The sequence below is a fragment of the Neopsephotus bourkii genome, unplaced genomic scaffold, assembly GCF_033783945.1.
Source record: "Neopsephotus bourkii isolate Nb327-2 ecotype Australia unplaced genomic scaffold, CSIRO-AGI_Nbou_v1 NB_1792, whole genome shotgun sequence".
In the NCBI taxonomy this organism is placed as follows: Eukaryota; Metazoa; Chordata; class Aves; order Psittaciformes; family Psittacidae; genus Neopsephotus; species Neopsephotus bourkii.
Window position 1 is genome coordinate 3,097,144 of NW_026902266.1, and position 25,624 is coordinate 3,122,767.

Here is a 25,624-nt window from a genome sequence, read left to right on the forward strand (position 1 = left end):
TTCTGTGGGGCTGATCAAAATTTGGGTTTACATGGCGAGGGCACACCCTCTGTCATTCTTTCCAGTCTCATGGCCATTACTGTTTTAAGGCTTGCAAGAGAAAGATAAGGGCTGCAAAAATTAGAATTAGTAAGTGCTGGTCATAATGTTTAGTGGTATAAGAGCGTTTATAATTATGGAGCAAGAGGAGGGGAAAAAAGCATTCCCTTGCTCCCTATTTGGTTTAATGAATTTAATTACTTGGAAATAGCTAGTAGCAAACTTGTGGGCTTTTCCAAATGTGCTTTTAACAAGACAGCAAATTTTAAGAGAAGAAGAGGCAATTCAGTAAAAATAATTGAAGACATAAGAACTTAACTGCTGTATCCCCCATTGCAAGTGCTTTGTGTCAGTAGATGTTAAGAGAACTAAATTAATATGCCTCTGATGTACTGGGAGGGAAGAAACCAGGGCAGGAAGACACAATTCTAAATGCAGGGAAGCAAGTGAGATACCAACTTTCAAATAGATCCTTATAATAAAGTTGTTCGTTCTTTTGTTCCTGTCAGCATGAAATAGAGACAAATATGGCAAGGAAATGGCTGAGCAGAGTAATGGGATTCTGTGTAACAAGCAGCAAGAGTGCATGAGGTGAGAGAAAGGAGATGGGGCAGAATGCCAAAAAAGGAATTTTGTATAAAAGAAGCTTGAGTCAGAAATCCCTCCCTTGATGTATAGTTTAGTTTCCATTAAATTGTTTGCTCTTTTGTCAGCTTAAACTGGTCTTTATAAAGTGATACAGTGGCTAAGCAAGTAAATAGCAAAGAAAAATTGCATTGCATCTTCTTTAAATTAGGGAAGATATCTGGTGGGATGGCTCTGGGTCAGATACATTTACCGTCAAATGAGATTTTCCAAAGTGCTTGTGTCCCACTGGTTATCACTGGTGGGGAGAGAATGTCTCAAGTCATCTGAGCACGGCTGAAAATTTTGCCCAGTGTGTTTAACAATCTGAAAGAGGGATTTAGTATCCTGCTGCTTAAATTTGCAGGCAATGCAGTGCTGAAGGAGAGCTGCAAAATTCCAGTGATGACTGAGTAATCCAAGACTACTCTGAGTGACAGAGCAACTGAATAATATCTGGAAATTGATGATCAGAGTTGCTTCAGGAAGGCAGGGTAGAGCCATATGCTTTTTCATTTCCTCTTGGTGGCTATGTACCCCCAGACAATAGTAATTATCTGTAACAAAAAGTCTACCAGCAGCGCAACAGAGCTTCCTATTTCCAGCTTGTCCAGTTCTGTGATGAGGACCGACACATTGTCAGAGATGTCTGGGCCCTGAATACTGGTGGAGGGAAGCTTAATTCTCCAGGTGCAATTCTACCTGAAAAGATGCTTCTGTGTTCCCAGTTTGCAGAGTAGCAACAGGCTTTTCTGTTATCTTCAGCATTGGTATGAGCCCTACTGTGAGGACTCTCCAGGGCATAATTTATTAGAAACCAGTATGCTGAATAAAGCAATTTTATGCAGCAATGGTGAGACAGTTTGTTCTGGTTTTCTTGGAGATATTTTTTGTCAAGTCATCAAGCAGAGTGTTTGAAAGCTACATGCTGTGTTTTGGTCAGTCTCCTCAGGTGCTCAAATACGGAACAAGAATGTCCCCTGACTGGAGCCAGTACAGATGGTATAGGACAGAAGTAGCTGTTTATTCTTGTCCTTGAAGCAGCTCTTGCAAAACCATCTTTCCTGTTATGTGGAGTCCTGCAGCCGCGGAGATCTTGACTGCAACATACTTCTGTCTGTACAGGTTTTTTGTGCTTCCAGACAGCTCACTTCAGTCTAGCAGGCTGTGATTGCTCAATAGGATTTCCATGTTCCTGTTGGCTTGAACCTTGTTTTTAAATGTTTTAACCATTTTTCTGAGGAGTGCTAGGTCCCTAATTTTGTACCTATATTTGCCTGACCTCTCAGAATGGAGCATTACAGAAAAACTACTTTTCTTTTTTGCAGAGTCTAGGCTGGAAATCTGTTCCTAGAAAATGTGCTAGGGTGGGATTAGAAGTTTCAAAGCAGTAGTCTTCAGAACGTATAATAATAATACATGTAGTTCTGCCTGCAACATGATGATAGCTTCTTACTTTCAACCTGCTTTGTGTAAAAAAGGAGCTTTAAATGTGTTTTTGCTTTCCAGTGCAAGCAGCTTCTGTAATTGTCAAAGGTATGTGCCTCTGAATAAAAAGTTATATGACACAAACAGCTTCTATTATGGAGGAATGCTCTTGTTGGAGTGTGTTCTACACACTGGGGTGATACTCCTTGCCAGTGTGGAGCTGAAGAGGAGCAGGAAGGGATAACTTCAGAAAGTGCAGGTATTGAGAAGAAAACAGGTGCAGTTGTGTAGCTCGTTCTTCCCTGTCATGGTACTGCAGAAGGGACACCAGGTCTGGCACTGTGGTTGTTGCAGGATAGTGTGGGTTCAGCATCCTTCCAGAGCAGCAGAAGAGGTATTGTGACTTGGTTTCCGTTTACCCTGTGAGCTAAAGAGTAAATGTCAACTGTCTGATTGTCTCTTCCACCCTGCGAATAAGAGTGACAGCGACAGCTTTGATGTGCAGTAACTACGTTACTGTGATTTGTGTTCATGGCTTTAGGTTCTGATGCTTGTGGGGGTAGGGCTATGAAAGTAGATCATGGCATTTAATATGACAGACACCTCCACGCACCTTATTAATGAAGCTGTACCACTGGGAAGAAAATGGGGAGGAAGAAGTCCACTTTAATAATCCAGGTGACTTTTCCCAGTGCTTGGGAGGCCTTTGCTCTCTTTGTCCTCAGGCAAGATATGAAGAGAAAAAGAATAGAAACAAGCAGTGGGTCTGTTCTGGGTTTTTTTTTTGTGTGAACATCCTAGATTTCTAAACACTAAATTCTGTTTCTACTTCTTGGGAAGTCACCTTTATGTCTGGTGGGAGTTGACACAGTATAATGGTGTTTAGCCACAAAATGGCCTTTTGCAAAATTGTAGCATCTGTTCAAGAACTGAGAACCTATTTTAAGGTTTGTTGCTGGGGTAACCCTTTGGGAGAATGAAAATCTGTTTCTTGGCAGTGCTAGGTCTTGAACATGAATTTTTGAAAGAATAACTTTGAAATCCCTGGGTACTTGGTGAAAAGATCCAGAGATTTCAGGAAAGCGCCTTTTGTACTTTGATCCTCACATAAGATCCTCTTGTGAGGTTTTAGAAGGCTCTGGCTTGCACGCACAGAGGGAATGTGGTGCTAGCTGAAGGATGCATGGTCAGACTCCAGCTGAGTGCTCTGACCAGTGAGAAGAGATTTGGGAGGAGGGGACACAGAGGACCGATTAGTTTAGATTGTGCTGTTCAGTATTTCATTAATACCCTGATGAAAGATACAAATTACTATGAGAAAGTTCATCTGGGAAGTAGATGCTTCATTCTTTCCCAAACTTGAGCTACTTTCCACTGAGGCTGTGCTGTTTCCTAAGACTGTTACCCTCTGTTCTCCATATGAACTACTAGAATGTAGCTATTATGAGTAGTATCCTAGATACTTAGTGTGGTTAAAGTAGTTTTTTCTAAAAAATGAATAGAAAAGACAGGGGTGGATAAGGGGCAGAATAAAGGATGGCACTGCAGGTTGACACGATCAACACTGTGAAACTGAATGCAGCAACCACCTTTGAACAGTCTTTGGCTATAATTGTGTTGGCAATGGGAAGAAAGTTCTGATGGTGTCTGTGCTTGATGGGATATATCTGGTGAGAGGGAGTAACTGCTGTATGCTGAGCAAACTGTATGGGGGTGGAAAAGATTGAAAGAATGGAAAACTACCAAAAGTTTCAAAGAAGGATTTGGGAATTGTTATACTTGCCCTGGTAGCAGTTTGCTGCCTGCTAAACGTAGCTCTGCAGTGTCTGTTGTCTTACCACTAAGATAGTGTTTTTTCTGTTATTCCCTTTCCTTAAAAGACTCCAAATCCCATTTTCCCCAGTCATATAGAGGAGATGAGGAAACATGCAAACAAAACCAGGAAAGCTCTGGGTGAAGGATATGTTTCTGTGTTTAGTATCAGAATGGCTTTGTAATACCTGCTGTAGGTCCATAGTCTTCCTAAACAGTGTATGTTAAAGACATCATGTGTTTCTTGCAAACTTGAGTCAAGTGATCAAGTCTTGGTCTGGAGCTCTCCAGCTTCTGTTTATGTTGTTACCCCTGTAATGCTTGTTCTTCCTGATTAAATGTGTGTGCTGTTATGTGAAATTCTCCATATTGGTGTGAAGAAGGGATTGGTTACAGAACAGTAACTGATAGCTTTAGTAAAAGGACTCTTGGTTTTCTTCTGGGACTCTATTTTACGGTTTGGACACTAATTTATCAGCACCAAACTTAACTTCCTTCCATGCTGTTTTCCCCCCCTAGTTCTCAGGAGTAAGACATCCATATCTGTTATTTAAGGAGTCTGCATACACAGCTGAGAGAGCTCCCAAGTGTGTCTCCCTGGAGGCCAGCATTTCTGCTATTTTTAGCATGATTTCTTTAGGTTTTCCATTTCCTTTGTGTGAGAAACTTCACTAACTGGCAGGAGGTTGAACCATACAGTAAATGGATCTCAAAGATACATGGGAAGCTTTCACTCTGCTACCAGGAAACCAGTAAATGCTGTTGGGCATTTTTACCAAGGCCTCTGGTAGGCTGGGCTCCCCTGAGCAGCTGAAGAGGCATCATGATTTAGCCTAGCATAGAGTTACTACATCTTGGAAATGGTTGGTGAAGGCATGCTATCTGTGTACTGTTCATTTTCACTGTGTCTGGGGTCTTCATTTGTGTTAACTGGTAAATGCCATCTAGCCATAACGCTTGGTGGTTTATTGCCTCTCTGCTTGAACTACAACCCAGAGGATGCAGTGGGAGAAATCTGAACATCTGCTGCAGAGAGAGAAAAATGCATTAGCTTATGAATCATCTATTTAAATGAGGAGGGAGCCTTTTCAGTTCAGGGAATTCAGGGAGCATAGAGAGACCCTGAATTCTGTAGGGGACATGGAGGTAAGGGTGAGTGTCTAGCAGTGGGATGTTGAATTAGCATAGAAGTGTTCAGAGGTAGACACAGTGACTGAGAGTGGGCTGGAGTCAGTGGCCTGCACATCTGGCTTGACCTTCAGCTGCCTTTCTGGAAGGGCACAGGGCACCTGAAGGCTTTGTGCCATACCTACCAGCTTTGTGTGGATGTCTAGTGCCTCGGAAGTAACTGAGCCCTGATTGACCCCTCTGTCTGGAGAGCCCCATACAAGCGGTGTTTCTTCAGCTCTGTGAAAAAGTGACTTGGGAACACGCATGGGGTCAGCTTTTAGGATAGGGGGTGACTTGTGTGTTGGGGAATCTTTTTTCTTGAAAGGCCCAGATGACCTGTTTGTGAGCTGCCTCTTCACAGAGATGGGGCTGGCTGAATCAGTGTCCAGGCCCTGTAGATGACTACTTGAAGCCAGGCTAGATTGGCAGGAGCTTAGTGGGGCCAGCAAAGGTGTGTGTAAGGCAGGTTCAGCAGTTGGATCTGTACAGGGAGGGAAATCTAGCTGCAGAAACTTTACCCCAGCAGCAGTAGTAACACTGAGGCCTCTGCTGAGAGAACACAGAGCAAAAAAAGTAGCATAACCTTTACCCTCCTTTGGTTTAGGCTTTTGATAATCTTAAACACTCTTACTGGGGCAAAAAAAAAAAACAGATCCTTTTTCAAGGGTTTTGTTTGTTTGTTTGTCTGTTTTGATGGGTTGGTGTTTTTTGTTTGTTTTTGTGGGGGGTTTTTTTTGTTCGTTTTTTTGTTGCTAGGTTAGGGCAGTATTAGATAGGAACACTGATACTGGGGAAGAGCCTAGAATTTGGATACTTGCTTCCTACCACATGCATCCATGTGATGATGTGGGAGGCAGATCTGGGTCCAGCTGTGCTAGCATGAGTTCTCCCCAGGGTCTTCTCAGCATTCCTCTGAGCTCTGGCTCCAGCTCTGCAGAAGCTGGGAATGCTCATGAATTTTCCTCCATTTGTGCTCAGTGGAGCACTTCATGTGGCATTCAGGCATGCTGCTACAGCTTCCTCTGCTCTATTCTTCCCTCAGGAGCTTCTGAAATGCTCTTTCTCCATGTAAGGAACTTCTTGAAACTGCTCTGTTCTTGCATGGTTTGGGAAAGATTACACTGTGTTTTTTTAGCTGATGTGTTATAACTTCTCCTACTGTCTTGGTTGCTCTTGCTTAATGTTTCCCTTCCAAAGCCTGAGTCAGAAGAAGATGGTTGTGAAATCAGTGTCTACACATACGTATTCTGTGTTGACCAGTGTAGTGGAAAGGATTTTAATGTTCTAGGGAATTGTGAACTATACATAAATCTATTAATCCTTTAAACAGTTACTTGTCTTTTGGAATAATCTGACCCTCCCACCTCATCCTGTTTGTCAGTATTTCATAGAACTGAGCTATTATAACCATGTTATAATGTCAAGTTAGCATTTCATTCTTATGGGATCTTCTGTCTCTCCCAGTGAAGACAAGAAGTTGCAGCAGTTGAGATCAAATTTGAACAGTTGTCTTGCTGGACAACAATTCAGACAAAAAGGAGCAAGTGCTGATGTAGTGGATGCTGTTGTTATCCACTGTTAGTTTTACTTAAATATCACTGAAATGTGTGAAAACTGTCCTTGCAGGTAAACCCAAACAAACCCACCAAAAGACAAAAACATCAACAAAACCCCATCTAACCACACCATCTCTTTTATGGAGATAAGTAGTTGAAAATTGGTGTCTGATGTGAAGGTATACTGGAGCTGAGCAGTTTCCTCATGCATGTTTGATGGAAGATAGCTGTGAGGAGGACCAGCAGGACTTTAGGAAGGAGGAAGCAAAACTGTAAGAAGCTGAAGAGTGACTTGAAATATCTCCAACTTTATGCTGTAAATGCTGGCTGGAAAATGCATAGAACAACAAGCAACGAGAATGGTTCATGTTGTTTCCTTGCATACCATAAGAATTAAAACAGGGTTTTGTAACAGTACCTGCAAATCAGCAGAGTTGAAAGGAAGAACCTGGCCTGCAACAGTCTCTTATTCTCAATAAGGTGGTATCCTGGACCCCAAGTTCTGGCTGGAAGGAAACTGTATTATTATTATTCAGGCTTGGCCTGTCAAAGTTAAGAGCTTTCCAGGTAAAATACTATCATCAAGGTGTGATTCTGGGTGCTTTATGCAACCAAAACTCAGTGAAGCATTTTCACACTGTTGTTATCCTGTTAAGTCTATGTTGCCCTGAGAAATACACTTGCTGGTTTAGCAAGAACTGCTCTGACATGACTGATGATACTGTGTAGATAAGATGTAGCTGAAGGAAGCCACTTGAGGTAGTTGAGCAAGTGCGTGCCTCAAAACAATAAATGAAACTTAAGGAAATGTTATAAATAATATAAAAAAAAACCCAGCTAGCACAAAAGGAGGCTTGTCGAGTTAAAATCAGACAGTAACACTGCAAGATGGTAATATTGCGTATGTGTCCCTAGCTGTGTCATTGTCTTGTGTATGGCAATAAAGGTTGAAGTAAATTCTGGTCCAGAGATAGCTGCACAGAGGATCTACGGAGCTGTGAAATCTTGCATCTGGATTGGCTTTCTTTGTCTAGATAAAGGAGACACAGATACTAAAGCAGACAAATTAATCTGTAAATCTTTGTCACCGAAATTAATTACACTGGTGACAAGAACTCTTAAATCATCATATTTAATCATTGTGAATATATAGTTTCAGGTGTGGAGAGTACAGAGGCAGGCAGGAAACCTCCCTGAAGATGGAAGCTGAGGCAGGGAGGCAAAACCTCAGGTTAGCTGTTTAGCAGTGGAGCACGTCTTTAGGCCTGGGTCCCTTGTGCCTAGGCCTTAATTCCAGCCACTAAGCTGCTGTGTCTCCCAGTTCAAAATTTCAGCCTCTGTTGTAAGGATCCATAACGTCCAACTTGGTGGTGGGATACTTTTTGGATTGACTCCGTGGCAGTACGTAAGAGCTGGAGTTGTGTGTCTCTGAGGCTCTTGGTGCTCCAAAAACAGCAGGAAAGGAGCAAAAGCAACTCCATAATAAAGTGTTATGAGAACATTCTCTTTCTTTGGTTTTTCTTAAGCCTTAACTTGGTGTATTAATCATTACAGAACAAAGAATGTGTCTAGGTTACCAGGGAATATAAATAAGAAGCAAAGAATATGTACAGTCTTGTATTTCTTGTTACTAAAAAGCAGCAAAGTGCAGATAAGAAGGACTGAAGATTCACAGTCCTAGAGGAGATATGGTTTCTTTCCTGAAGAGTTTTGGTTTGAAGTAGTTACACTGTGGAGTTCTGGGTTATATATTTTATAATCTCTCTTTATGTTGAATGGGAGGAATGGTATTTCATCTTCTCTTAAGTTTTTGTCATGCATCTAGGGCTACAATGGGTCCTGTCTTGGCAGTTGCTACCTCTAACCTTTTTGTAATACGTGCTTTTTCAGCTGGATATTTTGACTTGCCTGTGCTTTCATTCCAGTGACTATAGTGAAATCCTCAGAGGGCAAGAACTCCTTCTACACATCTTTTCTGAACAGTTTCTTGCCAGCTGTGGAAGGAGCTTGTTTTTGAACAGTTTTTCCCAGTCCTGGCTTGTTACAGTTCAGCTTTGTTTTCCTTGTGGGTGTTTGGGATGAGCAGCTAGAAAGAAAGGAAAATGTAATGTTTGCTGCTAGGTATGCTTTTGACAATTTGCTACTTCACAGCCCTTGAGTTCCTTAGAGCTGTTGGTAGGTACGGGGAAAATGGTAGTATAAAACAAATACTTTGAAGCTATTACATCTGTATAGCAAGACAGTCTCCTCAAAGGTGGCTGAAAAACTGAACTCTTTTAATACACTGTATTTGTAAAGATTATACTAAGTTGGCATTTCCTTCCCCTGTTCTGTTTGATCTGCAGCAGAGTCTGAGTGGGTGGAATGTGTGGGACTCGGCCTGTTCTTCCAGAACTGATGTTGTCTTCTGTGACTGGTAAATCAAGGTTGCAGCAACATCCTGCCAGAACTTGATGCCTCTTGCTAGTCACGAAACAAGCTTACTGATGGCTTCCCTGGCTTACCTCCCTTCTTTCTAAAAAACACTCCCAGTGGCATTGCCAGTAAGTAAGAAGACCACATACTGAGTAGCTGTTAAGTTTCAGTGCAGGTTATGCAGGGTCCACTTTAGACACCACCTTTCCTACTATTGCCTCACTAGCTCTTAAGTTGCCTAATGCTGTTGAAGTGTTAGGCATGTTAAAAAAGTGTATCGCAGCTAGCTCTTCTCAGTACAAGAAACTTCTTACTTCACTTTGAAGCTTAATTCTTCAGCTTCATTCTGTGTATCTTGAAGGTTTTAAATTATCGGAGTCTGGATTGAGTCTGTATCAACTAATCAGTTCAAGAAAATGTAGCTGAGAATAGCTGAACTTGCAGCATAACTAGGAGTCTCTAAGACTTTCTGGTATCTGGGAAAGCTAGGTTTGCCATGTGGAGTACTTCTGTCGCTGTAGTGTAAGGAGCCTCCCAGTTCGAATGGGATGACTTGAGGAGCGTTCAAGTGGGCCTATTTTTATTTTCCTGCCAGCCTTTGCAGAGAAGTTGTTTGTGATGCTGAGATACTGTAAAGCTGGTAGAAAAGATGATTTAATGTTATGGCTAACCTAACTACATCTGGAGTGAAAATATGAAGTGTGCTTGAGAGGCTTTCCAGCGAGACAGGGCTAATAACTCTTTGCAGTTCTGCCCAGGCAGTGGTAAATTATTTGAGTGCTTGTTCTGACAGGTCCCCTGACAGAGATGAGTCATTCTTAAAGGATAAACAAATCTGCCCAGATATTAGATATATTCAGTGGTCCTAAACAGAGCCAAAGGTCAGAAGAAAAATGTCATTACATGATGAAAAAGTGTTTTCCAGTGCATGTTCATGTAGCAGATTAAGGTTTCAGGATTGCTGTCCTTACCCACCTTTCCTTAGCAAAGCTGTCTGTAGACGTACTGCAGAGGGAAACTTCAGTAACCTAGGGCTAGGAGCTTCCCCTCTCAGTTTCCACATAGATGAAAGTGGAACAATGTTTAGCACAAAGCCATCTCCTGTGTGCATGCCATTACTTGATCAGCCTTGGCCAAACTTCCAAATTAGTACTTTTTGGATAGGCTGAGTCAGAGGCAACAGCTGCTGCTGCTGAAAGGATGAAAAATTAATGAGCTGCAAGAGGTTCATTAACGAGTGAAGGAGGCCTACCAGGGCAGAGCTTTAAAGTGACTTGGCTAGTCACTTCAGTCACCGTGCACAGCTAAGAAGACAGGGCTCCTTTCTAAACTCTGAAATTCTTACTTTGGAGCTTCTCATGCCCCATCTCTGCTCCCTGCCTCTTGAGTAGATACATGACTCTGCAGTAATTTGCATCAAGTCTCAGAATAAACCATGGCAGAACTGGGGTTAGAGGGTAGGCACAAGCTGGCCTCTTAGGTAAGGGGGAGCCAGCTGTTTGAGTAGGTTTGTGGTGTCTGCCGGAGTTCCACCTCACAGTTGAAGGACACCAATGGCCTCCTATTGCTGCTAGCGTTACCAGAGCTTGAGTGGCTGTGCTGGAGCCTGCAGCAGAGATGTATTTTGGGAAACTGCCATAAGAAGAACTTTTAAGGCCTTACCAGGAAAGGACCCTGATTACTGTACTAAGATGAAGTTTAGGGAGTAGAAATGTTTTGTAATCATCTGTAAATCTGTGGCACTGCTAAATTGCAGGCTTCTTGTCACTTGCTGGTAGAGATGAGTTTTGCTCTGCCATATCTTGAAGGTGTATTTCCCCGGTGACCTCACCTAGTGTCAGCAGAGGGACTATTTATTTCAGTCAGGACTTACAGACGAGTCAGCACAAACCAGTCATCCCTGTCCTGTCAAAACCTCGTGTCCAACATCAGCATGAGCATCTGATAGCTATGCTTTTTCCTATTGTGTCTTATTGTTTTTGTTGAAGAGTCAGATGCTTTTCCTGAGACCAGAATCCAGAGCGTGTGTAAGGCTTTTACCCTAAATGACAGCTTTGGGGGATTATCATACCCAAATTGAAAACTCACCTAGGGTGGAAACAGCAGGGTAAATGTGCAGGTTACCTCTGAGTTGAGACCAGTTTTTAGTTTTGTAGGTTTCTGGAAAGAGGTGAGTAGGGACAAGATGAGCAGTCAAAGCTGTGTGAAGAGTGAAGTTTAAAATTAGCAGCAGTAATTGAGGACAGTGGATGTTAAATTTGAATTCAAATGCCACGTTAATAACTTTTTTACTACCCTGCCTCTACACAGTAGGTGCTGTAAGCTTCTGTGCAGAAGCCTTTTTTTTTTTTTGTAAGAATATCAAATTATTTTGACAAGTTCTTGTTACCTTTTTAAATAACCTCCTCGTTGCAATATAAAGGAAGATTTGGACTCCTTAAATTTCTTAATCAGAATTTCAAACTAAAACCCATATGCAACTTCCTTAGGGGAACCCTCTTAATATTTTATTTGGGGGGGGGGGGGCAGGGAACCCACAGAACTGTCTGGGTAGGACTTATGACTGGGTTTGGGTTTCAAAACCAGAATCCAGGACCCTGCCGATTATACAAAGTGTTGTTACACACTTGCTTAATTTCCTTTTCCAAACACGTGGAAGTAATTATAGGGTGGTTGGAAGAAGGCACGGAGAGGCCAGAAGCAGCCTTTGGAAACAAAAGCAAATGAAACATGTGCCAGTTGGAAAGCTGTGCTGTGCCGTGCCCGCGGGGAGAGCAGGTTTCTGTATTAAACTGGTCAGCTGGTTTTTGTCCTTACTGGACCTAAGCAAGCTGCATGAGCTTCCACACACATCACCAACAGCAGTTACTGATTAGTGTTTGCGTGGTTTTGTGTGTGTGTGTGTGTGTGTGTGTGTGTGTGCAAAACAATAAGATTGCTTTATCAGAAGATCTTAAAAACACTTCTGCAGTTGTTCCTGGTTTGTTTCCCCCTCCTTGTAAATGTTTCCGGAATTAATTTATCCATCCTGGCTTTGTTTAAAAGCACCAGGTTTTTGTCTTACGATCTGGTGTTATCCTGATGTCCAGAATGCCCGGTGCGGATGAGAGCTCTGCTGCAGTCAGCCCTGTGCAAACATAATGCAGAGCCAAGTCTGAGGAATTTGGCAGTGTTAGTCTTGGAGTTTGTCAGGCAGAATCATTTGGGAATGTATCTGAGGGGAGCGCATTACAGGTAGGCCTATAGCAGGGAAAATAATACAGTTGTCACAATGAGCAGCACTCTTCTAGGGAGACAAATCTGCTGCTGGAGTGCAGTCGTGTTTTGGTTGCTGCTTTCCATTACAGAAATCTTCCTGTCACCGACATGGGTTTTTGTTAGTCCTATGTCTTGGTTGTCCCTGCCTAGCATGCAGCAGTCTGTGCTCCTGTTTTGGAGGCCAAAAGGAACTCGAAAGGCATGAAATGTTGTGGGGGGGGGTTCTGAAATTTCAGTGAGAAAGGGAGTTGTCCAACTGAACCAAAGCTTTCCAAGGGGCAAATTGAGAGAAGTACATTTGCTATTGAGACAATCTGTAGCGCTCTAGAAGCACCCCTGGCAGCTTCATATAGCCTAAACATTTTGACTGTTGGAGAATGTAAATAAAATTTGCATTTTAGAGCAGGCTTTGATGCTAATGGTTTTCTTTTTAGGAGATAAGCCACTGGGGGGAAAAAAAGCATATTTCTAATAGAAAGATAGACAAGACCCATAATTAATGTTGCACTAGCAGGCTTCCTCCATGCTTGGCTAATCACAGCTGAGTGTTAATAAGCATAGAGTTTTTTTAAATACTGTTGTAACATGTTAATTAAGATAATTCGGCTCCATGTGTCTCTTGAGTTACCAGATGGCGACTGCATTGGTGGAAGGCTGCAATTAGAGTCTTTTCTTTCTTGCTTTTTCTTCCCCCTGCCCTTAAGGAAAAAAATAAATAAATGAGGCAGCTTTGGTGTGTAGGGGATGGCTGTGTGAGGGGTGCCTGTTACTGTACACAGTGTGCTTGTGTCTAATTATATAAATGCACTGCTATATGATTATATATACAGATCTCTCTGCTTTGGTTTCTTCTCATTTACCCACATTATGGCATAAAGAAAAATAAGCCTCCTCTTCAGGGTATGTCCTTGCTAGGGAAACCGTAATTTCGTCATAAAGGCTCCAGTCCTGCTCAGTTTGTTCTTCTGTCAGTGGCTTCAGAGTAAGCAGCATCTGGAGCCAGAAAAGACAGAGAGCTTATTTTTCGGTGGACTTTTGCACCTGGTTAATACCCAGAACCCAAAAGAGGGTTATGTTTTGCAGTGTGTTTTTCAGGAAGGCTTAAAATATTTCAGGGGCAGGGTCGACGAGAAGTGCGTGTGCTCACAATGGAGGCCTTTTGTTGACTTCTGCCTCCTCTAAGTAAAATATAAAGAGGTCCTTTAGCCTCAGCTGTTGTGCCTGGGCCCCTGGCATCAGCTGCCGTCTCGGGTTTATCCCTGTGGGAAATCACCCATCTGCTCATGGGCTAGAGAAAGCCAGAGTGCTGTAAAAGAGAGGGTTCAAAATCTCTTCCCTGGTTCCAGTCCCCATCTCCACCACAGAAATTACAGACCAGTGGAAAACCTGGGCATCTGGTAATCTGTCTTCTATGGTGTGAATGCTGTCTCTGGCTAGAAACATACTGAATTCTCAGCTCCTTCCAGCTGGCAGAGGATAGCTTCAGTCTGGGTCCCTTTTCAGATGCTGTATCTGCAGCTACTCTTATTTGCACAGTTAAAACACATGGGTTAGCACACTTGTGGGCAATAGGCGAAATCCCACTAACACCTCGACCTGTGTGGAAAGGAAGCAGAACATGCTTCACCTCCATTGGAAAAGATCTACCTTCCCTCTAGGGAGAAGGCTTTATAATGACTGTGGGAGACGTTGGAATTTAGTTATATGAGCTAAAAAATGTCCCCCCAGATGTCCCTACGGATACTGGGAGAGGGTAGAATCTCAAATATAATTCCCAGAGCAGGCCATTACCGTGCTTTTCAGAGCCAGCCTGCCAAGAGAAACCCCAGTCTAAAGCATGTGGCTCTTAGTGTTCAGCACAGACCTGCTGCTACACGCAGTGACGTTTATCTGTGGAATACTTGATGAGCCATTTCCTAGCCTGACACTGGAATTAATCCAAATGCTCGGCTGGGGAGAACAATGCAGAAGCAGAGGGTGCATAGTGGGAAGCTGCTGTGCTGAAAGCTGTTGAGTTCATCCAGGCAAACATCACTGGCTGGAAACCTGAAGGTATTTAGCACTCAGAAATTAAGCTGGCATTCTTACTAGTTGGAGCATGCAGATGGAGGTGACTGCTTCTGCATTTACCACTTGTGCTTCTATCACTACAGTGCATCCCCTTGTCACTGCTTTGTCAACAGGGAGGAAGGAAGGTGTGGGTGAGGAAGAGGCAGTACTGTTGATCAGAGCCTATCTGGTTCTTTTTGTGTGCAGACCAGCTGTCTGGGAAGTGATTTTTGCTTTGGAAAAAGATGGTGTTTAGCTGATGTAGCTAGTCTAAAAAGGGCATGAAATGGTAACACTTGCTTCTTACTAAAACCAAACTGCTGCTGAGGGAGGAGTGGCTTCCAAAAGTGGCTTTTGCTGGATATAGGCTGGCTTGTGGGCACAAGGGAAAAGAGGAGAAACAAGGATGTTGCCTGTCTAGATTTCACACTGGAAGCGAAGCTACCTAGTCTTCTCCCCCCCAGTCATCTCCTGCTTTGCAGCAGACGCCTGGAGCCAAATGCCAGTTCTGCCTCAGGCAGAAGGAAATGTTATGTGTGACTCAAGACCCTAGTTTAAGAGGAGAAAAATCCTGACCCAAAAAGGAGCTTGTGGTATTGTTTTTGTTCTGCAGTCAGGATGTCACTGCAGAAAAGCGGCTAACTTGGACAGTGAATTTCCTGTCTGTTAGTTGGGAAGGGTCTATAAAACAAGTTCTTGCTGTTGAAAATGGTGTGTATGCCAGTTGTATGCATGCTTTTAGTTTCAGTGCTGCTTTTACACAGTATCACAGTATCACAGTATGTTAGAGATTGGAAGGGACCTCAAAAGATCATCTAGTCCAATCCCCCTGCCGGAGCAGGAACACCTAGATAAGGTTACACAGGAACGTGTCCAGGCGGGTTTTGAATGTCTCCAGAGAAGGAGACTCCACAACCTCCCTGGGCAGCCTGTTCCAGTGTTCTGTCACCCTCACTGAGAAGAAGTTTCTTCTCAAGTTTAAGTGGAACCTCTTGTGTTCCAGTTTGTACCCATTGCCCCTTGTCCTATCATTGTTTGCCACTGAGAAGAGCCTGGCTCCATCCTCGTGACACTCCCCCTTTATATATTTATATACACTAATAAGGTCACCCCTCAATCTCCTCTTCTCCAAACTATAGAGACCCAGCTCCCTCAGTCTTTCCTCATAAGGGAGATGCTCCACTCCCTTAATCATCTTAGTTGCCCTGCGCTGGACTCTCTCCAGCAGGTCCCTGTCCTTCTTAAACTGAGGGGCCCAGAACTGGACACAATATTCCAGATGCGGTCTCACCAGGGCAGAGTAGAGGGGAAGGAGGACCTCTCTCGACCTACTAACCACCCCCCTTCTAATACAACCCAGGATGCCATTGGCCTTCTTGGCCACAAGGGCACAGTGTCGGCTCATGGTCACCCTGTCGTCCACCAGGACCCCCAGGTCCCTCTCCCCTACACTGCTCTCTAACAGGTCGTTCCCCAACCTATACTGGAACCTGGGGTTGTTCCTGCCCAGATGCAGGACTCTACACTTTCCCTTGTTATATTTCATCAAGTTATTCCCCGCCCAACTCTCCAGCCTGTCCAGGTCTCTCTGGATGGCAGCACAGCCTTCTGGCGTGTCGGCCACTCCTCCCAGCTTAGTGTCATCAGCAAACTTGCTGATAGTACACTCAATTCCCTCATCTAAATCGTTGATGAATATATTAAATAATACTGGTCCCAGTACCGACCCTTGAGGCACTCCACTAGATACAGGCCTCCAACTAGACTCCGCCCCATAGACTACAACTCTCTGGCTTCTCTCCTTCAGCCAGTTAGGTATATAGTGGGGTTTTAAGTTCATCATATGCTAGGTAGGGATCTGTCCTTCCCTAACAAATGGGATGGGGTTTGAGATGACCGTTTCTCTAGGAGAAAAAGCTGTGTTTAAAACTGCCCCCCCGCTTCCGCCCCCAATGTTACTTGCATAGAAACTTGGACAGTGTGTTCTGTTAGGTGTAAGCTGAGGCACTGCCGTCTATCTGCAGCACTGGGAGCCTGGTGTGTTGTCTTTGTTGCTGCTCAAGAAGCTGCCAAGTCAGCTTGGCAACTTAAGCTGGTTACCCTGATGCTGTGGCTAAGGATGGTAGTGGCACCATTATCTGATTGGGTCACATTCATGCTTCCCTGCCTACTGGTGACAGAGGTTGGGAGTATATCCTGAATAGAAGGGATCCAAGAACTGGGCCAAGGGAGGGGTAAATTGCTTCCTTATTGGTTTATTAAATGACCAGGTTAGTGGAGAGGTTGGGTAGTCCCCTGCTGGCAAGAACTGAAACTGCAAAGAGAAAAAAACTGTCTTTTTCTCTTAGCAAAGGTGGCCAGAGCTCTTGGTAGCAAAATTCATTCAGTTGCTTACTATTTTGCATGAAGGAAATAGTATGGCCTCTAGTCCTAGGACAATTTAACTGGTTGCTTTGTGTTCACAAAGATGTTTACTTAGAAGGCAGGACATGCTGGCATGAGACAATCATGACAGGTTTAACTAGACTGGCCAGGGGAATGTTTGCCTTGTTAGATCAGGAGGGTGGGTTTTGTTTGTAGGATGTTTTTCCTCTGTGAGCCTCGGTAACATCAGTTACATGGACTATGTCTTGTAGATGATAAAAGAGAAGTACTGAGCTTAGGATCTTCCATTTCCAGTCTTCACATCCCACAAAAGTTGCCATTGTCTAAAAAGTCAGGAGATGTTAACATATCCAAACAGGGCACATGTTTGGGGGATCCAGTGGAGCAGACATTGTTTACCAGGATTGCCTTCAGAATGCTTCAGCACTGACATGTGGGATTCCTCTGGCGCTGCTCTGAGGATGGTCAGACATGCTAGAGCACTCATATAGTCAGTGAGGAATTTACTTGAGGCTCAGTCCAGCTTCCTCTTGTAATTGCTGGGATTTGGGCCTGACTCATATAAACAGCAACTCTGATTTGTTTGAACTGTTCTCATTCTAGCTATAGTGACCTTTGCACCTTGCTGTGGAGAAGTAGAATAAATGGTTCTGGTCTAAGTGCAAAACATCCCTTTGTTAAGCAATATTGTACCCATCTGTCTGCCCACCAGAGGTGAGCAATGCAACAGTTTGTGCTCCCCAGCTGCAAACCTAGAGTTGCTCACTCTAGCAATGATGATCTAGTCTGTTCTTGTTGTCTTGTTCTGGGTTGTTGGTTTGGTTTTTTTTCGTTGTTGCCGTTTGGTTTTTTTTTTCTTATAAGAATGCATTCAGTTAAGGAGGATTTGGTTTTCATTTCTGTGTGGTCAGACTAACCAACGAAAGAGATCAGGTGCTTGGTGCAGGAAAAAGGGGTGTGCGGCTCCTGCTAGGATCTGGGAGTCTTACTAGTTGAAAACAGAAACACAGTGCCAAGCAAAACAGGACTGTAGAGAGGTGCGTGTCAGTCACCTCTTGTAGGGTGTTGTGCCCGTGCATAGGTCACAACTAGGGAATTTTTATAGTTCTGTAGCCATTATCCAGTCAGACTGTTTTAATCTTACATTGTATGTGTAAGTGAAGTGTGTTGTACTTGGGTCTTGCCACAACAGGTATGACCTGCTTGGGCTTTAGAAATCATCTGCTTGTCTGGGAATTTCACTCTTGGTGATCAAGGTTCAGCTGTGCTCCTGTGGTTTGTGTTTTGAGTATATAAACCCCTCGCTTTTATGTCAGTGCACAATATACCACATGCTTCCATCTGTGGTATTATCTGTGACCATGGCTTGGGTTTGTGTCATTTTTACATTATGACAGAAATGTTTTGTAGCTCTTTATCAGGTCAGTGTTCAGGACCGTAGCTCAGCTTCAGCTCAGCCAGCACATGGAAGGTCCATTTCATCCTTTGGTGATTAGGTTAATCAGTTTGGCCAACTGACATCTCTTTTCATCTCTAAAAGAAGCCATGTTCCAACCCCTCACAGCTGTCTGTGAATCTGGTAGAAGAGAAAGCAAGTGGACAGTATATTCTTATGTGACATAGACACAGAATGATATGATAGGAAACTAGGTGTAGGTATATACTGACTTAAAAGTTTCTCATTTGTGTATAAAAACAGTCTATATATTAAATACCTAGTATTTTAGAATGACACTTGCAGAAACTTTATTTCTGCCTGTCAATCTGGAAATGACAGTTTCCTTATCTCTGAACAGAGTTCAGAATGTTTGGACTTCTCGTCAGTTGTTATCTCCTTCCTGTTTTCCAGCAGTGTATGCTGGCAGAGAACCAGCTCTCTCAGGAGCAGTCATGAACATCAGTACCTTAGAAATGGGGCCTTCGGGAGCAGAGTTTTTCTCCTGTTGTGCACAGTGCTGCAGTGTTCAAAATCACTGTTTTGGTGCGTCCTCAAAGCGTAATGATTCAAAATGCAAGTGTAGGATGTTGGTAACCCCCTAGGAAGCTGATAACTTCCATAAGTCGGCTCTCTTTCTCTTCCCTACCTGGCATGAACGTTTGTATCAAGATGTCTCATAAGCACTGGGATGCTTCCAAGAACATGTGTTTCAGGGAGGGAGTTGATGAAATTCCTGCATGTTTCTCTGTATTTCAAATATAACCTAGTGCCATTGTGAGTCTGTGCTGAGGCTATTGGGAAGGGGGTTGATTTTTACAATCTCATGGAACATCAGCAAAACTTAATGCCCCAGGCTGCAAACTTGGGGCATAAGCTTTGCTGGTGTTTTATGAGATAAATGGTAGTGCAGAATCAGACTACCTTTTTTTCTGTTAGCCCCATTTTAGATGGTGTGTATGGAGGCAATTTGAAGAAACTCATTATGGAGTATGTGAAAGCTGGGGGTGCTGAAAACTTAGGAAGCGGTCACTGCTGTGGAATGCTGCATTGTCTGTTCTGAGCTTCCTGGGTACCTGTGTTACAGTGAGATGGGACTTGGTTTGCAGAGGTGCTGAGCTCTGTTAGAGATACCAGGGAAAGAAAGCTTGGTCCAGCAGCAAACAGAGGTATTTTGACTTCCTCAGGTTTTCAGGCACCACCAGTTCATTGTATCTACCTAATTGCCCTTGCCTGGGCCACCTTCAACAGTCTTTGAAGCCATCAGCAATGTCTAATAGCCCTCTCCAAAGCTGCAGGCTCTGAGATGCTCTGTTCCCCTCAGAGTGCCTTGCAAAGGACAGTTCACATGGTCTTCCAAGGAAGCTGGGGCTGCCCAGAGGTGTTCAGTCAGGTTGAGAGTAGAGGGCGTTGGTGTTCTGGCTGCCTGATCAGATCTTTCCTTCAGCACATAAACGGGTGTTCTTCCATCACAGTGAAGGTGATGTTTTAAAATACTTGTGACTCTCTTGGATGCTGTGAAGACAAATGAGCTAAAGAGGTGGGGGGAATGGGGGGGGGGGGGGGGAAGGGAGAGGTGACTAATTCTGCAATCTCTTCCCTGTGAAGAGGATGAATCAGGGACAACTGACACAACACACTTATCAGCTGCTTCTCTCCTTTTGTGTGCCAAGTGCAGCTGAGGAGAAAGCCAGACTGCAGTTGGGTAGCTGCAAGCCCTTGTGTGAGGAGGCCAAGCCAGGGTTCTGTAAGTGACTGATGTGGTATTTATAACTCATCAGTGTAGATGTCACTTTGCAACAGAAGGGGAACCAAACCGTGAGCTGCTGCCTGATCCAAAAGAGCTCCTGGCACAATGGTCACAGCCAGGAGAAGGGGGAACAAACTCTGTTTGCTGCAGTCAGTTAGAAAGATGCTGTGTGTGACTCACAAGCAATTCCAGGCATCTCGTTTGGCATAAAAAGGTGTTAGAAGGTTGTCCTCTCTGCACCTGAGTTTTGTCCACTGCTGTGGCAGGAATAGCTTTTCCCCAAGGCTGTCCACCATTGCCTAGACAGGTACACGTTAAATTGCTAAGAAGATTTCTGGTGCTCAAATGGCTCCTTGCTATTTAGCAAGAAACCCTTCTCCTGGGCTGCAGATGAAGCAGGGTGTGTGTCTATGTGCCTGAAAGTGAAATGTGCCTTGAAGCTGTCTCTTCAGCTGATCCCAGCTGACCCTAAGTGTTGGACAGGCTTAAAGTGAAAGCAGGTTTTAGCTTCACAAGGCAAAGGGTTAAAATACTGGTTACAAAATGGGAAATTATTGCAGAAAGGAAAAATAAAGCAACAGAAGAGGCAACAGTTAATACTCCGGAGGCATGGAACAGTGGCTTCTCTGAAGCTTATTGAAGAATAAATCTCCTCAAGAACAAAGTCATCTTGAAGAGCTGGCGCTTAGACCCCTGTTAACCTCTTCTCTCAAGAAGTAAATTGAATTGCTGTTATAAAGCTGGCAGACCTCATACCAGAGGGTTTTTGGCTTTGCTCAGCACTTCATCTCGGGATTTACTGGCATTTACAAGGCAGTACCTATGATGCATTCACACATGTGATTAGGTTCAAGGGTCACCTCCACTGCAGCAGTGTAGCGAAATTTTCCACAGTGGAATGAAACTTAGACCTTTCCCAAAATCCAGTTCCTTGAACTTCGCCCAGCTGTTTCTTGCTGTTTGTCCCACAGTAAGTGGGACACTTAGAGGCAGAAGGTGGGAATGCGTGCTCTAGGGTTTACGGGCAGGCCTGGATCACCACACTGTGATGGAATAGGGTGTGGGTGGGTTAGCTGGTTCTCTGTGCTGCAAGATCTTTCAAGAGAGATGTTTGCAGTATTTTCTTTTGTGAAGTTTGGGAAGCTGAGGTGGATTTAAAGGGAAAACATATGGATTTCTCCCTCATTCAGCCCCAACAGATACAGTGTTGAGGCTGTTCTGCAGGGTCTCTGTGACCTGCCAGAGGATAGGAACTTGTACTCAATACGACTATCCTGGGTTTAGTGCAGTTTCCTCAGTTGTGGTTTGTTGGTTTTATTCGAATGGCTATCAAAAATTCTACAGGAAAAATCCTGGCGTGTGCTGTGTCTATACCATTAGTCAGCATAGGGGAGATGCAAGGAGAATTGTAGAGTGCCTTCAGCATTCCGGACTTCACATAGGTAAACAGAGGGGCTTTTAGAAATGCCTTTGTCATATAACTAGTTCCTTTTTAAAGTCAACTAGAATATTTATTCCTACTGCAGCAGAGCTTTGTTTCCCATACTGTTGGTGGTATACCTGTGTAAAATAGCTGAAGTCATTGTGGCTTCCAGGGTGCCTTATGGCAATGTCTGTACCTTGATATTGTACCCATAATATAATGGAATGTTTGCTTTCTTTGGTTGTTTCAGTAAGAGGTCTCACACTTTTTTCCTTGTCAGGCTAATAGGAAAGCCTGATTGTGTTTCCCTCTGGGGAAAAGATACTGCCAAAGATTTTCTGCACCTCTTTCATGTGGAACTTTTGTTGCGTTGCTGTTCAACAATATCTCCAGTTTGATGACTGCCGACTAGATTGTACTACTGGGGTAATAAGCAGTATTTAGCAATCACAGAAGACATCAGAGGTGAAACTCAACAGTGTTCTATGCCATCATGTAACAGTCTTTCCTTTTGGTTTTGGTAGCTTCTTGATTTACTGGGTGTTCACAGGTGGAAGTCTGCCTATGTGCCTTATCTACTGTGCATCAGGTGTCTTTCTCTGATATATCCTCCATGATGCTTTCTGTTTTCTCTAGATTGTCCCCAGCCACCACAGCCTGAGAATGGAGGCTATAAGTGCCACCCTAGCCCCTGCAACAACCCTCTGACATCAGGCAGTGTCATTGAGTATCTTTGCGTCGAAGGCTACATGCTGAAAGGAGATTATAAATACTTGACCTGCAAGAATGGAGAGTGGAACCCAGCCATGGAAGTCAGCTGCAGGCTTAGTCCAGGTGAGTGCTCCCTGACTCCAGTGAAAGTTAGAATTGCCCTTGCATTGGCTTTTCAGATTACCCTTAAACACTGTGTCAGTGTGATGCTGAGGAAGTCCATACAGCTGCCTCTCATTACTCCAGCAATTGTATAAATTGGGCTCATAATCACAATCTCTTCTGTAAGAGCCCATGAGATGCAGGCGCAGAGTCCCTAACACAAGGAGATAACCCATGGAAAGGAGTGTAAAGGAGGCAACTTTTTACTTGGGTGGAGCCTCTTAATTTGACATCCCAGAAGTGGTAGGGGCCCAAACTGAAGCATTGTCCCTGCTGTCTGGTTTTGCTTCTGATGACAGCACATTTCCCTCTGTGGCATACCTGTATGTCCACGTGTGCAAGTGCATATGTGAGTGTGTAGAGCCAATTTTCCATGCAACTTGATGGTGCTGCTTTTCACTGTACTGGCAGAAAAGAACACTGCTGACATGGTTTCTGCTTCTCTCCAAATGGAAGTGGACAGCTTTGTTTTGTGGGTGTCTCCCAGCTGAACAGGAGTTCCTCCATCAAAGCAGGAAAGTAAAAAGGCTTGCAGGAAATTGTTCATCATACAGCTCTTAGTATGTCTGCTGCTTTTCTGGTTTTAAAAGTATACGTACTGCATAAAGAGAGATCTGCCGTCCCTCTTCAAGTTTGGCTTGTTGATGGAGTTTTACTGCTCAGTCATCGTGAATCAGCAAAGTGTGCACTCCAGGATGAAGTTCAGTAATCCATAAAGCAAAATGTGTTAGCTTAATCAGAAGGAAACAGGAAAGTACTTTCTTCAAGCTCTTTATGGAGCTCACGGCATACCTACGATCTGTGGAACATCCTGTCCTGTCCCAAAGACACTGTCTTCTCAGTGTCTCTGTCACAGCCACTCCTATAGCCCCTTCCTGTGATGTATAAGGAAGGGAACTGGGAGTTCACCTGGCAGCAACCAGATCCTGAAGAGGTTTTCAAATCAGTATAAGCTTTCTTTCCACAGTGGTTCCTTCCTTCTTGCTACACCCAGGCTGGAGAACAAAGCTCTGCTATTGCAGGTAGTGTTCCCTGGGTGGCATTTCTGCCTGGTGGCACTTGGCCTACATCAAAGCTGAAGGGATTGTGTTGTGATGAGCAGAAATCTCTCAGCTTTCTTTAGCATTCTGAAGGGTCAGTGGCCTTATCAAACATACAGAGCCTCAGAAGTCTGACCCAGGGAAAAAGCCATTGCTTTCACAGCACAGGCTCTGAACAGCTGGTCAGCTGATGTTTAACTAGCTGGTCTCTTTTCACAGGGCTAGAAGGAGGATGAGATTAGGAGACAGTAATGAGAAAGACATGGTTGGTAACGAGTAAGATCCCACCTGCTCTTTGTAGAGTAAATGAAATTCCTAGCAGTTACCAGATGTTTTGTGTAGCTCTGAGCCTGTCAGCCCCATGGCCTTTTGACAGTTTATTGTACAAGTTAGCATCTTGTTGGAATATGAGATGGTGAATGTGCTGGAGTGTACCCTGGATAGTGAGCAGTTCTACAGCATCATGTACTGATGCTGAAAATGGAGCACTCTTTTTTGCCCACCCTCTTTCCTGTCAACATGTTCAGAGAGCCCTTAGTAATGCTGAAAATGGAGATCCTTACTCAAATCTATTTGCCATAGAGAAAAATGTACCAAATATTGTGGGTTTTTTTGGTTTGGGTTGGCTTTGTTTGGTTGGTTTTTTTGTGTGGTTTTGTTTGTGTTTTTGTTGTGGTTGGTTTGGTTTGGATTTTTAACCTGCTAAGAGATCAAGCTACTTCTGGAAAATTTCAGGAAAACAAGTTCAAAATAACCAGTAGGTTTGACCTCCAGCTTACATGCCTCTTTTGGGCATAGATTTCAGGCTCTAGGCTTAAAACCAGTGGTCTTCCAGCTTTTTTTCTTCTGTTTGCATGCTGCTCTTTCCCTCATCCCTACCTGCATGTGTGTCCTGCATCCCCGTGCAGTTTGAGACCTGTGCTCCCGAAGAATGTGTTGAATGTAGCAAAAGGAATTGCATACATGGGAATATCTCTAACGTGAAATACACAATAGTATTTGCCGATGGAGAGGTGAGGTTTTTCAGATCTCTACCAAAGACATAAATTAGCAACAGAAGCAACACTTTTACAGGCAGCTGTTTGCTCTAGGGAGGTGAAAGAACTAGTGTTGCATTCTAGGTATGATATGCAGTGTTCAGCAATACCAGCTGTAGGCCTTTCTCTCTCCACACCCAATGTATTCCTGTCTTGCAATGGCCCTTTAAAAGCCAGGTTGGTTCCCATACAGTCACAGGGCTCAGCTAAGGAAACTTAGGGGTAATGTGAACAGGGCACATGTATCTAACACTGAAAAGTCTGCATCCTGAAGCAACAGCTGTCTTCCCTCTCTGTTCCTGGCATATGTTTGTGTGAGAGAGGAACTGAATACTTGTTGTGTCCTAAATGTACCCACCCAGGTGACTTCCACCCCTTCCTTTGAGAGGCTGTTCCTTCAGCCAAGAAAACCCATTATTTGGAACTTTTTCTATTGTTTGGCCTAAAATATTCTGCTTATTGTGCTAGACAATTAGTGGCCTTGCTGGTGACATAGGGCGTTTTTTAGCTTTTGCTCAGCCAGATCTATATGTTACATGACCCTTACCACCATCTATCAGTTCCCATGGCCTGCTTGCACTACTTTTCTGTTTTGTGTTTTTTTCCAAAGGACGATCCTATGTGCATGTTCTGTTTTAGATTCCCTGTATAGCTGTTGTAGAGATGTCAGCTTGGGCTCTGAACCATCCTGTGTGAGAGAGCTGGTATGCCCTTACTGTATGGGAACTTGGGTTCCTCACATATGTGCGCAAGTGTAATTCCTGAGACCAGGCAATGTGGATGTTTTTTCTTTTTTATGACAGTGATTTAAAGGAGTGGATCATTTTACCTTGTATTCCTCTTGGTTTTGTAGAAAAGGACTCTCCTCCAACAATCGGAGTACCCACGCTGTCCATAGTAGCCTCCACAGCAAGCTCTGTTGCCCTGATACTGCTCTTGGTTGTGCTGTTTGTTTTGCTGCAGCCAAAGCTGAAGTCGTTCCATCATAGCAGGTAAGTGTAGCTGGGGTTTGGAGGGACTCGGAGGCATCCTGTTTCTTTGCAACAGAAACACATTAAGGTACTTGGTTTAGACATCCATTCTGGAGCAGCTTACCTACTCTCAGTGGCACCTCTGCCCCATGGCCCAGCAGTAGTCCAAAATGGTGATCTGTGATACCCAGCTGCAGGCCCCATTCAAACATGCATCTGATGAGTGATTTCTTTGCTTTTTTGTCCTTGGCTCTGAATGTGAAAACTTATGATCCCTACTGACCTGGCTATAGGTAATTTCCTGTGCCTTGTAGCCTTGGATAGCTACCAAAGTATGTGTCTGGGTATATATGTGCATC

General features: G+C 43.8%; 1 protein-coding gene across 7 annotated transcripts in view; it reads left to right on the forward strand.

Annotated features, from left to right (window-relative positions):
* Positions 1 to 25,624, forward strand: part of SUSD6 (sushi domain containing 6) — a 93,511-nt gene that overhangs the window by 62,641 nt on the left and 5,246 nt on the right. For all 7 annotated transcript variants that reach the window (XM_061380329.1, XM_061380330.1, XM_061380327.1 and 4 more), the window contains 2 exons: positions 21,981 to 22,178; positions 25,148 to 25,286. In XM_061380329.1, coding sequence (XP_061236313.1) covers positions 21,981 to 22,178; positions 25,148 to 25,286 — 337 coding nt within the window. The remainder of the gene's footprint in view (positions 1 to 21,980; positions 22,179 to 25,147; positions 25,287 to 25,624) is intronic.